Source organism: Heloderma suspectum, chromosome 1 (genome assembly GCF_057233095.1).
Source record: "Heloderma suspectum isolate Gila_16-S chromosome 1, 16-S_ref, whole genome shotgun sequence".
Classification (NCBI taxonomy): Eukaryota; Metazoa; Chordata; class Lepidosauria; order Squamata; family Helodermatidae; genus Heloderma; species Heloderma suspectum.
The window spans coordinates 415676899-415691597 of NC_139458.1; the positions used below are offsets into that span (position 1 = coordinate 415676899).

General features: G+C 47.5%; 1 protein-coding gene and 1 long non-coding RNA gene across 10 annotated transcripts in view; one reads left to right on the forward strand and one right to left on the reverse strand.

Moving 5' to 3' along the window:
• Positions 1–11484, reverse strand: part of BCL2L11 (BCL2 like 11) — a 54869-nt gene extending 43385 nt beyond the window's left edge. Inside the window, exons 1-2 of one of the 5 annotated variants that reach the window (XM_084829112.1) lie at positions 11348–11484; positions 3033–3457 (exon numbers count right to left, since the gene is read on the reverse strand). In XM_084829112.1, the coding sequence (XP_084685238.1) occupies positions 3033–3438 (406 nt within the window). In that variant the 5' untranslated portion in view covers positions 3439–3457; positions 11348–11484. Of the gene's footprint in view, positions 1–3032; positions 3493–4867; positions 5244–11347 lie in introns of those variants that run through there. The other 4 variants (XM_084829111.1, XM_084829113.1, XM_084829110.1 and 1 more) reach the window with 4 other exon arrangements.
• The window catches only part of LOC146360202 (uncharacterized), a 237175-nt gene that overhangs the window by 151941 nt on the left and 70535 nt on the right, over positions 1–14699 (forward strand). Inside the window, exon 4 of one of the 5 annotated variants that reach the window (XR_014786959.1) lies at positions 39–3451. The exons of 3 other annotated variants lie outside the window; for them this stretch is intronic. This is a non-coding gene — a long non-coding RNA (uncharacterized LOC146360202). Of the gene's footprint in view, positions 1–33; positions 3452–14699 lie in introns of those variants that run through there. One more of the 5 variants, XR_014786954.1, reaches the window with a different exon arrangement.

Here is a 14699-nt window from a genome sequence, read left to right on the forward strand (position 1 = left end):
AATGCATACTTTGCCCTCCCACCCTATTCCTAGGACAGATGCAGAAGGAAAGAGCAACATCACAGAACAGCTTTACTGCCCTGGCAGTTGCCTGCACCTGTCTATGGAGGTCTGCCCCAATGCACCAACACAATGGGGCTGAAATAGCAGAAGAACCCTTAAAAGGAATGCCAAACTCTTCAACTCAGGACAACCACCTCAAGCTGCAATCCTCTCTACACTAACTAGGTGTATGTCCCATCAAACTGGATAGGTCTTACTTCCAAATGAAATGCACAAGATCATGTTTCAATACCACCAGTAGATACAAGTTGAGCACCTTTGTGTAGTGATCAAAAATCAGGCAAGTCATCTACACAACAAGAGCAAGGAGTGGCATCTTTGATAGCTGTTCCAGGACTGTGGATTTTTCCCCCCTTGGGAGGCCTGTTAAATCCTACTGCCCGTCAGAAGACTGTTCAGACTTCTTGGTTGCTTTATCATTTGGAGTGGAATCCTAAGGGATCACTATTCAATAGATATTGGGCTTCAAGAGTGGAGCCCTCTGTCTACTGTATGCCTTGCCGGCAGGTCAGGCAGCGGACAGAGGTGAAAACATCTCTTGTTCCTCCTTTTCTTTACATTTTCAGGTAGATGAGCTGAGATACTCATCTAGCTGACCGACCTTGTGAGCAGGACAGGCAATGGAAGAGGCTTTAGGATCCTGCCCATTTTTCCTCCTCCCTCCCCTCCCACCCCCTTTTTCCTCTCCTCAAGCTCTTCCAACATCGCTGTTGTGCTCAGAAGAGCAGCTACTGTGGTGCATTGCAAGGCAGAGAGGGTGGGGAATGATCCGATCTCGGATTCCCCTCCAAAGGTCACAGAAGTCTCTGGAGCCTGGGTGGGGCAGGATCCACCATATCCTATGGTCCTTGGGACACTCTCCCAGGGATCACAGGACCAAAGCAGGTATGGTCAATTTCCTTTCGTTTAGTATGTTTGACATTTTATTACCATCTCATAACATGCAATCACACTCCCTGGTGTCTTGGAACACAGAGAGATTTTTTTAACCAAATAAATTCCAAGAGTAGCATCATTTCTGGGTAAACTGTTACTAAACAAAGTCAATACAATCAGAAGTATTTGGTAATTTATATGTTTGGTTGCCAGTAGTGTGTGAAGCCCCTTTTCACTTGTTACCTTCATTCTTTACCGGGGTTGCCATTTCTTCCCACCACCACCACTACAAAAAGCTCCTCTATTTTTAACAGCTGCAGTCAGAGATCCAACAAGTACAGCTTTCCCCATCATTTCATCTCCATGCCAGGAAAAGTATTGAATTTGTACCTGCCTGACAACTGTTAAAAGGCAACAAAGCCTCTATCATGGAAAAAGATAAATATTCTGTATACAATTTAGCAGCAATCCTAAAAGTACTTAGAAGCAGACCACACTATTTTTGGTTTGATGTTTATTATCACTATCCTATTACCTAATCAATAGGCTGCACAGATATTTCCCAAATGTGTTCAACATTCTGCCTTTTTCAGTTAAGCAAGAAAACCTAAGCCCCAATACATTTTAAAATATCAACTCAAAAGATGCTATTAAAAACCAAGGGATTGTTTTTTTCTAGATTCTGATTGGTAGAATTTTCAGGAAGTGCCTTCAGTTACCATGGTAAAAATGGAAAGATAAACATGCTTGCTAAGATCCCTAAACCACTATAAAAGGTATGTATGCACTTGGGAGTCTACTGGCTTAAGAGCGTGCCTGTGCAGCAGCTTCCCATACCCCTGGTTCAATGCTTTATAACACAAAATTAGACTACTGAAAGAATCCCTGAAAGTGGATGTTACCTTTTCCCTCAGGACGCTTCAGCACTCAAAGCAGGAAACCAACCATGCTGAAGTATAGGGAACAGGATGCACTGTAACCACTTATGCCTCCCCACCCGCCGCCAAGGTAGAACCAAGTGAGATATGCCTTAAGTGGTCTGTACATCACACTGTCAGTTTCAGGTTTGTGTTCCACATTAAATATTGCTGCCTCTTAACTTCATATTGGGCTGGACACAGGTAAACTAATATCACATGTGTGTTTCAGTAATATGTAAAGCTCAGCCAAATATCCCCCTAAAGTGGGTGCAGGGGGAGAGAAGATTCAGCAACTTTCAGGGTGGGTGAGTTCCAAGAATTTACAAGGCGGCCAGTTTCTTTCTTTGCTTTCCTAAAAAGCTCACAGAACTTGCTGGTGCTTCAAGCAGCAATTTGGCTACAGCCTCATTCCCAAGGGCATTCTGTCCCAGGAATTCACCTGAACAGCTTCTGGTGGTTTGGGGGGTGGGGGGAGAAAAGCCCTCAGCAACCTCATATGTAAAGGTTGTATATTTGGCTATTGTTCTCAAATTAGGGCCACGCTACATGGGACTCTATGTCACTTCTGTTTTGTGCACATTTTTAAAATGATAATTAGCTGGCACAGGCCTGATCAGGTTCACAGTGTGCAGGGAGGAGTGGCTCTGTCACTATGGTCTGGACGATCCCAGCCCTACCCCCAATGCTGCTATTAGCTCCAGGAGGGAAGCTACCATTGGTATCAAAGGGAACTTCCCTCCCAGGGCTAATAGCTTCAGGGTGATTTTCATCTGCAGCAGCGGAGGAAAGGGCTAACCCCCTTCCCAGTGGACCATGGTCCCAACCCTAATCACCTCCATCCGAAACATAATATTTAACATTTTACAAACTTTCAGGTTACAGGTTACATGTTTAGTGTTGTGTGTAGTCCGAGCCTTATTTTTTCCAACAGCCCCACAGACTACTCTAAATAAAAGAGCACAATGGCCAAGTATATTGTGAGTTCGTGCTTTTCTGGAATATTATCAAGAAATACTGGACCTCATGGATCACAGTTCAGTCTCTCTTAACTACTACACTACATTAATTCATTCCTTCAAACTTAATGACAAACACACAAAAAGGAGCCCAGGCTTGACAGGCAAGTGAGAGAAAGCAGGTTATATTCATAACACAAATGGAAAAGTTTCTTACCATGGTCTTGCTTACCCATTGCACTTAGATAATGGTTGATGGCTTGACACGGGGGACTTGGTGTCTGTGTGGCCTTGTCACAACTCATAGGTGCTGGACTCCTGTCGGTGTCAAAAGAGAAATACCCACTGGAGGATCTAGACAGCAGTGGGGATCTTCTTACAAATATGAATAACGGGGATCTGGTAGCAAACGGACTGGGGCTGGAGGGTGGTGCCAATGGTCCCTGAGGGCTACTGGGTGATGAACTGTCCCGCTCACCAGAATGATTACCTTGGTACTCAGTTTGTAAGGAGGTAGGGGCCCCAGGCCGAAGATGCTGAGGCTGAGCTGGCCTTTCAGCAGGCTGCAATTGTCCACCTTCTCTATCGCAATCAGAATTTAAATCAGAAGATTGCTTTGCCATTTGGTCTTTTTTTCCCGCCCTGGAAAAAAGGGAAAAAAGAGAAGAGAAAAACATCTCAAATTACATGTAAAACAAGGTAAGAGTGGCTTGCAGGAGTTTATGAAATCACTACTACAATATTAACCATGCAGATCACTCTGCATTTTACATCCCCTCAGAATTTCAAGTACTAATTAACCTACGTGCCAAAATTTAAAAGAAGAAAAGATCAAACATGATTGAAGGCGTAGTATCCAGTCCAACATCACTCAGAAAAAGCCTTGGTAAAAAAGAAATCGACAGCAAAAAGTTTTTAAGACAGAACTTGCTAGCCAGCTGAGCAGTGTTCCAAGTCTGGTCATGCTTGGGAGGGGAGATGGTTCAATTAGCTAAAAAAAAAAAGGAAAGATGGAAAAAGAAAAAAGAATATTACACTCAAATCCTCAACCCCCTCAAGTAATTAGACAGGAGGATCAGATACAGTGTTGAAATGTTAAGTGAGGAGTCCATGCTGTGATTGTGCAGGACGGGGAAGTCCGCCAGGCTCTCGCTCCATTGTTCTACCGAATATGCTGATCACAGCAAGTCTGGAAGGTTTGGCAAGAGCAATCAGTTGTAAAGTGCGTCACAATAGAGTTTGTACACTGCAAGTGCTCCTCCATTCACTCCTCCTCCCCTCATCCTTTTACAGCTGGTTCACCACCCCCAAATCCTTCTCTTAGCTACACGTACAGAGAAAGACACAGGAAAATGTTTCACTTTGAAACCTCCCAAGAAGCTGCAGTGTTAACAGATTTTGTTTTGGGGGTGGCAAAGTCAAAGGAAAGCAAGAAGGGAACCAAAGCAGGTCACTCCAGTAGCAATACAAGAAGAAACCCTATCCTTCCCACCCCTGTTCCCACTCACCTTTATTTACTTTCTTTCCAAAATGTACACTGTGCCTTGACTAAGCAAAGCGCTCCATCGTTGCCCGTAAGGCAGACAAAAGCAACAACAGGTTGGAAAAAAACGCCAATTTTTCGATGTGCATACACAAAGTTGACAAAACCATCACAAGCAAAGAACAAAAAGGTGTGTGTGGGGGAGTCATAAAGAGGCAAATATACGGGAAGGTATTTTCGGGGGGGGGGGGAGAGGCAGGCCAAACACCCCCTTGCTGTGACTCGAAAAGAAATTCAATTGCAAGTCCAAGTTACTCCTCTCGGGTCTGGAGGGCGCTCCTTGCCAAACGACACCGGGTGAGAGCCACGACCAGGAACGTGGAGGACGAATCCCTTCTCACATGAAGCCCAACAAAGGGAGAGCGAGCGCAAGGCAAGAGAATAACAGACCGAGGGAGAAGAGAAAGGGGGAGGAGATAAAAAGGAGAGAGGGTGGAGACACGGGCACACACCAAGAGACCCCGGCCCACAATCTCGTCCCGTATACCCCTCCCCCGGCCGCTACTTACGCTTTATGGCTTCTGAGTCATCCCCGGGGCAACTCCAAAACTTCCCCCAGGCTGATACCCCTCCGCGCGCGGCCCGAGACTAAAGGCAACACGCGCGCGCGCGCCCGGACAGCAGCGCTCCGCCGCCGCCGCCTGCCCGCCCGCGCAGCACAGCACAGCACAAGCCAGCCAGCCAGGAGGGCACCGCCGCCGCGCTCTGACTGCTTCTCCAAGCGCAGGAGAGGGAGCCCTCCCCGTTACCAGTGAAAAACATTGGCTGAGGCAACGAGGCCAATCCGGGCGCGCCAAGGGTGGCCCTGCTCCGCCCACGGCAGCGCGAGGACACTGTTTACAAACTCAGCCAGAGAACGAGAGAGGCACGCATATGCGCGCGCCCGCGCGGCCTGCCACAACCCTGCTCAGCGCCACGGCCCGCCCCCGCCCTCCCTATCTATGTCCTGAGGAGCTTCCTGGAGCAGCCGCGGTGGTGGCGATCAAGACGCGCCGCTGGCTGCGCCGCAGCATCCACCCTGAGCCTTGCCCGCCCGCCCGCCGCCGACGAGCCACATTCCCATTTTGTTTTCAAATCATGGCAGCAAAAACAGCAAGGAGTCTAGGGGCACGCCCCCTCCCCGAAAGCCTGGCAACACATTTACCGTGGCGGCAGTTTTCGCAGGCAAGAGCGCCATGCTACGTCAGAGGCAGAGCCACGGGTGCAGCAGCGCCACACGACATTCCCTACTTCCCCTGCGGTACTGGCTTCTCCCCTAAAACACTAGACTCTGCTCCGCTTTCGCTGAGCAACCCTGCAAATCCAAGGCTATTCACCCCGTTAACCCGGAGCATCCCCGCCCACTTCTCCCGCTCTCAAATCATAGATTCGAACACGTCTGCATTACCATATGTAGTGCAGCCCTCTCCCCTAGGGCATAGCAGGGCCATCCGTCAGCCCTTCCATTTTCTCTTTCTTCCCCCAACACAAATTCTTCACTTTCTGACTCCACACCCCATTCCTCCTAACACATACCATCCTTACCCAGATTCCCACCTTCATGTACCTACCTGCAAGCATGCCCTCCACCATCCCCATTTCACCCCATCAAACACACACAGTCGAACTGCCCTTGCTGCAAATCCTTGGTCTACCATTGCCAGTTACCTACTTTGCCCCCATTCAGCCCACCAGCATCTAGCACCAGCAGTCCTCTCACTCCTGCAAACAGGCCCTCCTGCAGCCACAACACACTGACCTGGTTCACATATAATGACAACCTAGGGTCGAGTATGGGTTGTCATTGATTCATGGGTTGTCGTTCTGTGCCAACCTTACACTATGGGTTAACTATGGGTTAACCACAAATAACCCAGAGTCCACAACCCACCAACAAAGCATGGACTAGTTCACTTCCTGGGTTGTTTGTGGTCAACGATCCATAGTTAAACCATAGTGCAGGGTTCACACATAATGACACCCACAATTCAATGATAACCCAGAGTATGGATTGCATATGGGTTATCATTACATGTGAACCAATGGGTTATTAACCATGAACAACCCAGGAAGAGAACTCATGGATCCTGTACTCTAGGTTGTCATTACGTGTGAACCAGGTCATAGTTAAACCATAGCACCGGGTTCTCACATAACGACAACCCACGAGTCAACAACCCACAATTCAACAACAACCCATTCTCATTATTATTTTTATTTATTACATTTCTATACCACCCCACAGCCAAAGCTCTCTGGGCAGTTTACAAAGTTTAAAACATTAAAATACAATATGCAAAATTTAAAAATATAAGAAACACACAAATAGACAGTATTCACAAAGTCAACATTTGAACAATCAACCAAACCATAAAACAAATCCAGGATTAATTGTTGTTACATGCTAACTAGGCCATACTCAACCCATACCCTGAGTTGTCGTATTTTGCAAACCAGACTGCTATTCCACTTTAGAAAGTAGTAGCAAACCTACCAAACCTATACAAGATTCCCACAGTGTATTCCCTTTCACCCCAGATTCAGACAACCTCCATGAGTTTTCCCTTATGTCTCTCACCCCACCCAGTTTTAAGCTCTGCTCAAATGTGCCATATTTCCTTTCTTCCTCCACAACACCCCCTCCTGTCCATACCACATTGGAAACCGCTCTTCAGCATTACGTTTCATTTCCACCACACATACACTATGAGTATTTATTTATTACCGTTCTATACCACCCAATAGCCAAAGCTCTCTGGGCATTTCGCAACAGTTACAACCATAAAATACAACAACATGACAAAAGTGATGCTTTGAAGACAAAGCCTTGCAGCTCTGCTCCCACAGACTACAAACCGTTGTCCTGTCCCCACCACAACTCTCGGAAGGTTACAAACGGAAGGAGAGGTTGTCCGGACACACACACACACACACACCCTGCCATAAAATTCCATTAATGAGGCAAGGTAATAAAAGTCTCATCTAGAAGCACCCAGACTGTCTCCACTCCAACCAAGCATGCAGTATCATCATGCCATTACTCGCAGCACTCCACCAAACCCTTCCAAAAGCCTCAGGTGTGGATCCCGCAATTTACATTCTCACTCCTCCACACAGAATCCCCTATCCATTGCCAAACCTACCAGAACCTTGCAAATGATCTTGATCTGACACATCTATCTAAAATGAACTCTAACATGGTGCAGTGGTGTTGGGTTTCAGTATATAGGTTCAAACCCCCACTCATTTATATAGCTTGACGGTTGGCCTCATCTGTTTCTCAATCTAACCTGCCTCACAGAATTGTGTTGCTCTAAGGAGGATAAACAGAATATAAATGTAAAAGATAAAAATGATGCCCTAATCTTCTGCTTCTCAAACTAGAGGCACAGGGGAAGAGGTGGTACAAACACTTTTGCATCTCTTTATCAGTAACAGGCCTATAAACAGTCAACCCTGTTGGCCTTTTTCTTTTTACTGGCCTACTCTTGGCCAGCTGCCTATCCAAACACTCACAGTACTGATATGTTATGGGATATCATTAAGTCCAAGTGCCCTTTCCCTCAACTAATTATCACATGGGTCTTTTAACAGAGCCAGGAGTTACTAGCATGGATTGCTGAAAGAGAAGAGCGGGGTTGGAGATAGTAGCTGGGTTCAGATGACACATTAACCCACCATGGGTTGCATTCATGAGTGACCCACAATGGGTTAGTGTGTCATGTGGGAGGCGTTTTTCCCACTCACAATTGGTAAATTACCCACCCGTTACCCACCCTCTGCAGTAGGGGTACGGGGCCCCAAGGTGGCTTACCGTGTCATCTGTTGGGCAATGTGTGGATAAATCTGGCTGCTCTGTGGATAAGTCCCAGCGATCATAGAGACAGCAGTCTAGAGCATCTGGAACTTCTGGTGATGCTCTAGCCAGTGCAGGCAATCTCTATAGCCGCTGTTGCTTAGCGACGGCTGGAGAGGCCAGAGTGATACGCCGCAGCAGCCACTGGGATACATGGCCTCCGCCGTGGGAGGACAACGCAGGAACCACACTGTGGGGATGGGTAAGAGAACCAAGTTGCTCTGCGTGGTGCCATGGTCGTGTGAGGGGTGTACGCATCATAGTTTCCTTACTCCTCCCTGCAGCATAGTCCCCGCCGCCCGATCGTGTGAATGGGCCCAGTGGCACAAGGAGAGAGGTGTATGACAGCAGGCAGATAGGAGAAACATGGTGTGTTGACAATGGGTAGAAAGTGGGGATGAAGGACTCCAGTGGGTACCAAATTATGATACTAGGTGGAGAAGAGGATGGTGACAATCTCCTAATTGTGGAGAAGGGAGCAGGTATAGGTACCTACCAAGCTGAAGTTGAATAGCCTGAATAAATTTATTTATTTAGTATATTTATATCCTATCTTTCTTCCATCATGGAACTGAAGGTGGCATACATAGGGTTCCCTGGTGGCATCTCATCCATGCATCGACTAGACCTAGACCTGCTTAGTTTCACACAGGTGGCTGCATCATGTGCCCTCAGGCCATGTTCTCAGAGGATCTGAAATTTACACATTTTTCACCCCTAGGCTGTCCTGAATCCTGCCAGTGACTCCTGTCATACAAATTAAGTAACCACAATGATAGATCGTCTCCTAATCTTAAACACAACCTGCCACCAATACTGCCTCCCTGGAAGCACTCCTTCCCATACTTGAGAACACTTAGAAAGTTCCTGGCTTTTCTTTAACTGTCTCAGCCCCACCCTTTCACCCCAGCTAATCTGTATATATACACTAGGTCACACTTAACTCCCACCCCCAAGTAAAGCCTCTCTTAAATCCTTCTTCCCCCTCTGCCACCTTGTCACATGTCACTCTATTTTAACCATTATATTCACCCTCTTTTATCACAACGATACTACTTCATAGCTCAGCTATCTGGCGGAATACAAATTCTAGTATAAATAAGTGAGGGGGGGGGAGGCAAGACAACTCCCAGATATTTCGATGCCTGAGGCAGAAAATCCCTTTCCTTCCACCATTAAAAACACAATAACACATGAGGTTTGGAATCCTGTGCACACTTACCTAGGAGTAAGGCCTGTTGAACACGATGGAACTTACTTTTCAGTACACATACATAGGACCGTGCTGAGCAAGTTTGTAGCTTGGGGGTGCTTCTCAACTCAACCCTACTTCTGGCATCCCAGGTGGAGGCAACGGTGAGAACTGGCTGTTATCAGCTTCGGCTGATACGCCAGCTACACCCATTCCTGGAACATGTGGACCTGGTAACAGTGGTGCACACGCTGGTAACCTCTAGGCTTGATTTCTGCATGCGCTGGACTTTGGGCTGCCTTTATATTTAGTTTGGAAACTTCAACTGGTACAAAATATGGCAGCCAGGTTGGTCTCTGGGAACATCCCGTGGAGACCATATTACACTGGTTTTAAGATCTTTACACTGGCTGCCAATTTGTTTCTGAGCAAAATATAAAGTGTTGGTTCTTACCTAGGCCTTACATGGTCTAGGTCCAATGTACCTTAGGGAGCGACTTCTCCCCTACGTCCCAATCCACCACCTATGGTCCTCTGAGGGCTAACTGCTGCAGCTGCCTAATGTGAGACTGGCAGCCACACACAAGAGGACCTTTTCCTTTGCCACTCCGCAGTTGTGGAACGACCTGCCGGTTGAAATGTGCCCGCTGACCTCGTTGAAGGTTTTTAAGTAGGCATTAAAGATATTATCATTCCAGCGGGCCTTCCCTTTTTAGAACTCCTGTTCGTTCTGCTGACTTTTGTATACTGATTTAAGCAGTGTTGTTTTAAGCTGTATTATATTGTTGGATTTTTTTAAAAAAAATGTTTTTAGTTCAAAGTTGTTCTAGTTATATGTTGTTGTATATATTGTCCATATGTTTTTATGTAAATGGTTTTTAAACTTTGTATATGTATTTTAATGTTTTAACTTTTGTAAACCGCCCAGAGAGCTTTGGCTGTCGGGCGGTATAGAAATAAAATAAATAAATAAGGGAGCAATCCTATGGCCATTAGACAGCGGCTAGACGGCCATAGGGTATCTGGTTCCCGGAGAACTGACCTCCCCTGACGTCCACACTGCCTTACACATCCCTGTACTCCGCACTACAGAAGTGTAACATGTGGGGCAAAGCTTGCCCTCCCTCCTTTCTTTTTCTGGTTCTGCATTGCAGCGCCCCTCGAACACCTTGTGCTGGAAAGGCGGGCTACAAATGCCTTTAAATACGCCAACCAAAAAATGACACCCCCGCCTTTCCTCCTCCACCCAAGACATTTTACTGCGTGAGTCAGAGCAGCAAACGGTATGCTCACCACAGTCGTGGTCCATCAGGATACCCAAGAGCAGTCAAACTATTTTGACACCTGAGGCACAACACCCCACAAGCGCCTCTCCCCGGCTCTGGCAGTAAAAAAAGGGTTACAGTTATAAATTAAACCAGTAACCATTATACGCCCTTTCGTGGCACCCAAGAACAGCCTCCTGAGGCAGCCGCCGCACTCCGCCTAACGGTAGGGCCGGCTCCATCCCCACACCTCTCAAGATCACGTAGCGCCCCTCTTGCTTCGCAGGCTGCCCCACACCCCGCTCATCTTTCTTCCCCCGCCTCCCCAAAGAATACCACACTTGTAAAGCCTTCTTTTTTTTAAGCTCCCCCTCCGCGCCGCAGTCCTCCTCACTCTTCGCCCCATTTTAATCTCCACACACCCAGCGTCCAGCCTTATCATGGATGGCCCCCTGCCGGTTTCCTCTCCCACAAGTAGCGCGGACGGGAAGGCTGGCGCACAGAGGGCGCCCCAGGAAGGCGGGCTCGGAGGTGGTCAGACGAGGCAGCCGGCTAAAGCCGAGGGGAGAAGGAAGGAGGGGCGGGGGGCCGGGCGCACACGCCGCTCCCGCGAGAGCCGCCTCCACAGGCAGCGGCTCCTCCGCGTTGGGGAAGGGAACACGAAGGCCCGAAGCCGCCGGGACTCCCGGCCACTTGCCTGCCATTGCTTCCAGCCCGCGCCGCGAGCTTGAGGAAGCGCCCGCCCGGGACGCTCTGGCGGGACTCCCGGCTTCGGGCACCAGTCACCTGCGGGGCGGAGCCGCGCCTGAGGAGAGAAGGGCAGCGCCGCCGCCTAAACAAAAGCAGCCGGGTCGCGCGCGTGTTTGCGTGAGGCGAACGGACGAGCCCGCGTCGTGGAGTCGGAGGAAGCTGGGAGACGTTAGCGGGAAAACTCCGGAGGAGGCGCTCTCGCCTCGGCTCCACGATTTCCCGCCTTCCTTCGATCAAGAAGCCCGTTCTTTGGGTCACGCAGAGTTTCCCCCGCGCGTTGTTCCACAGGACCCTTTCGCACGGAAAGCCCCCAGAGCCGTCACGTCGCGTAGCAAAGCGCATACACGCACACACCCCGCCCTGAGCTCGGAGAAGTTGCCTCTTCCAAAGCTTACGAAGCCACCCCTGTGAACAAGGGGATATGAAAAGGTGTCGGCGAGTTACATCCTTCACATTTATGTCGGGGAGAGAGACTCTTAATTCCCCTCGAGTATGAAGCCAGTATTCTGGATTAATTTGGAACAGAAGGGTGCGGTGAGCCGTAAAAAGCCAGAAGCAATCGAGGTTTTATAAAACTTCTGGGGGAGGTTGAACGCCTCTGATTTTGCCGAGACCCGCTCAAGACAGTACCTTTTGAACAGAGCTCAAAGTGGGTTTGTGATGCTTCCCGTGGTGGTTTCGTGATGCTTCCCGTGGTGCACAAACACCTTTCTTTTTTCCTGCAGTCACCAAACAGGGTGAGCAGGTTTTCGGAAACCTGCCAACTTACTTACCAGAGGAGAATGCGCGATAAGTGGGAATGTGAGCCGGCAACGCGATGCAGCTCCTAAAATAGCAAATGCAGTCTTCAGCTGCATTAACAGAAGTAGTGTCCCAATCACAAGAAGTAATAAGCCCTCCTCAAGTGCTGAAAAAGCATGTAGGGTCTACACATAAAGAACAGGAGTGGGGATGAGTGCTTTAGGCCCTACCTCCCCATTCACAGAACTGTTCTTGTGTAGAGAGCAACTGTCTGCAGCAGGGAGCATCCTCTATCTGTGGAGACTCCACATGATTTGGATCCTGATTTTCCAGGGTTCTAAATTGTGTGGAGAGCCTCCATGGATAGAGGAAGTTCCCTGCTGCAGATAGTCGCTCTCTACACCTGGAGGGTGATGAGAACATTTTTATTTATTTATTTATTTATTTCATTTCTATACCGCCCAATAGCCAACTCTCTGGGACAGAGCTAGTGTGTTTGTTCCTGCTCCCCCTCCTCATGTGTAGACCCTACACACTTTTTCAATGCCTGAAGAGGGCTATTCTGCACTGGTCAGGCTGTATCTGGAGTACTGTGTCCAGTGCTGAGTGCCACAAAGAAGGACATTGAGTGTGTCCAGAGGAGGGCTGCCAGGATGGTGAAGGGGTTAAAAACCAAGTCCTATGAGGAACAGTGAAAAGAGCTAGAATGTTTAGCCTGGAGAAGAGAAGATTAAGGGGGAGACCTGAGAGTGGTCTTAAAATATCTGAAAGGCTATCTTGCAGAAGATGGAGCAGTCCTGTTCAGTGTTGATCCAGAGGGCAGGACAAAAATGAATGGCTGGAAGTTGCAAGGAAGCAGATTTCAGCTAAACGTTTGGATAAATTTCCTCACGGTACAAGTTTTTCACTGCCTTGGGAGGTGGTGGGCTCTCCTTTGTAGAGGTATTTAGGCAGAGGCTGGATGGCCATCTGTCAGGGATGCTGTAGTTGCAAGATGCCTGCACTGAGCAGGGGGTTGGACTAGATGACCTCTACGGAAACCTCTGTTAAGATAAAATTACCTTCAAGGTCTCTAGCTAGGTGATCAAGTTGACTGAGATCTGGGAGATAATTTTATCTTAACAGATCATGGAGAAGGCAGGGGGCGGGGAAGTGAATGACGCTCTACACGTGAAGGACTCATCTGAAGGATGTATATAGTGAAGTTCTTTTGATGAGAATATTCCTATTTTGTTGGGGGGTAGGAGGCGCAGAGACCCTATAGATCCCAAGTAATATAAGTAGTACTTCTATTCCTTCTGGGACAATTCAGAGTAAGGTTGACTTGTTTATAACATTACAACAGAAACTTGGAATTTGTTGAATGTTGATGAAAGTTAAAATATTAATTGAAAATATGTTTTGGAACAAAAAAGAGCAGGATAAGATGACCTTGGATACAGGGAATGACAATTTCGAAACGATGAAAGGACTCAGGAAACTCCCTGATCCTTTTCTAAAGGCTCTTTTGGAGATAGGCCCGTCCCCATGGGATAACAAAGAATGCTGGGAAGATATCATTCCTTCTAAGGAGGTAATGAGTGAATTCTTCTCTACCTATATTTTGTCTCATAAACCAAGGCACAAAGAACAGAAAGCTGCGGCAGAACATGTAGCATACATGGGGTGCGCAGGAGCCATGAGTAAGCTTAGAGCTGAGACAAAAAAGAGGGAGACAGCTGAAAATGTAACTATTAAATTAAATAAGGCCATTGATGATATGAAAACCAAGTGGCACTGCTAAGGGAAGAAATGCTACCAGCAAAGGAAAAGGTTGCAATTTAAGGAGAGCAAAAGTATTTTCTGAAAGAAAAGGACAGGACTTGCAGGGACAGTTGTTCACATCCCAGGGTTCCAGGAGTTGTTTAAAAGTCTCTCTAAGCAACTTGGAGACCTATCTCCCCCGAGATCTTGTGGTTGTAAGGTTAAAATGCAGAACATAGTGAGAAAACTTGAACAAGCTAAATTACAAATAGCTTGTGTTACAGATAACAACAGTAGTGATGACCCTTGTGATGGATTTTATTTTTCACTGTGTGAAGATCATGAATATTGGGATGACACATGTTGTAATCCTATTGGGTCATCTGTGGCAGTGGTGACATGATGATCTACCACAATACCAGAGGTGGAAGGAGATGGTGCACCACCAGTCACTACTACTACCATTCCTTTATCTCCTGCTGATATCGCTACAATTGCTAAGGAGACTGGTCCTACTAAGGGCTTTATGGATAAGATTGATAGATTATACAAAGTCCATCTTGCTTATAACCTAGAGAGGGGAGAAATGGAACAGCTGGTAATTACATTGGACCTCAGTAAGGCCACTAGTGTCTGTGAGGCATCTGCTGATGCTGGGGCACGAGCAGAATGGACTGTTTTAAGATTTCTTAGGAAACTTGGCTTACAGATGGGAACTAGAGAAAGACGGAGGTTGTTAGTCAGTGAAGAGCAGGAAGAAATAGGAGACCTCTTGGCATATTTGCAATGCTCCACTTTGGCCCAAATTGTTCTTG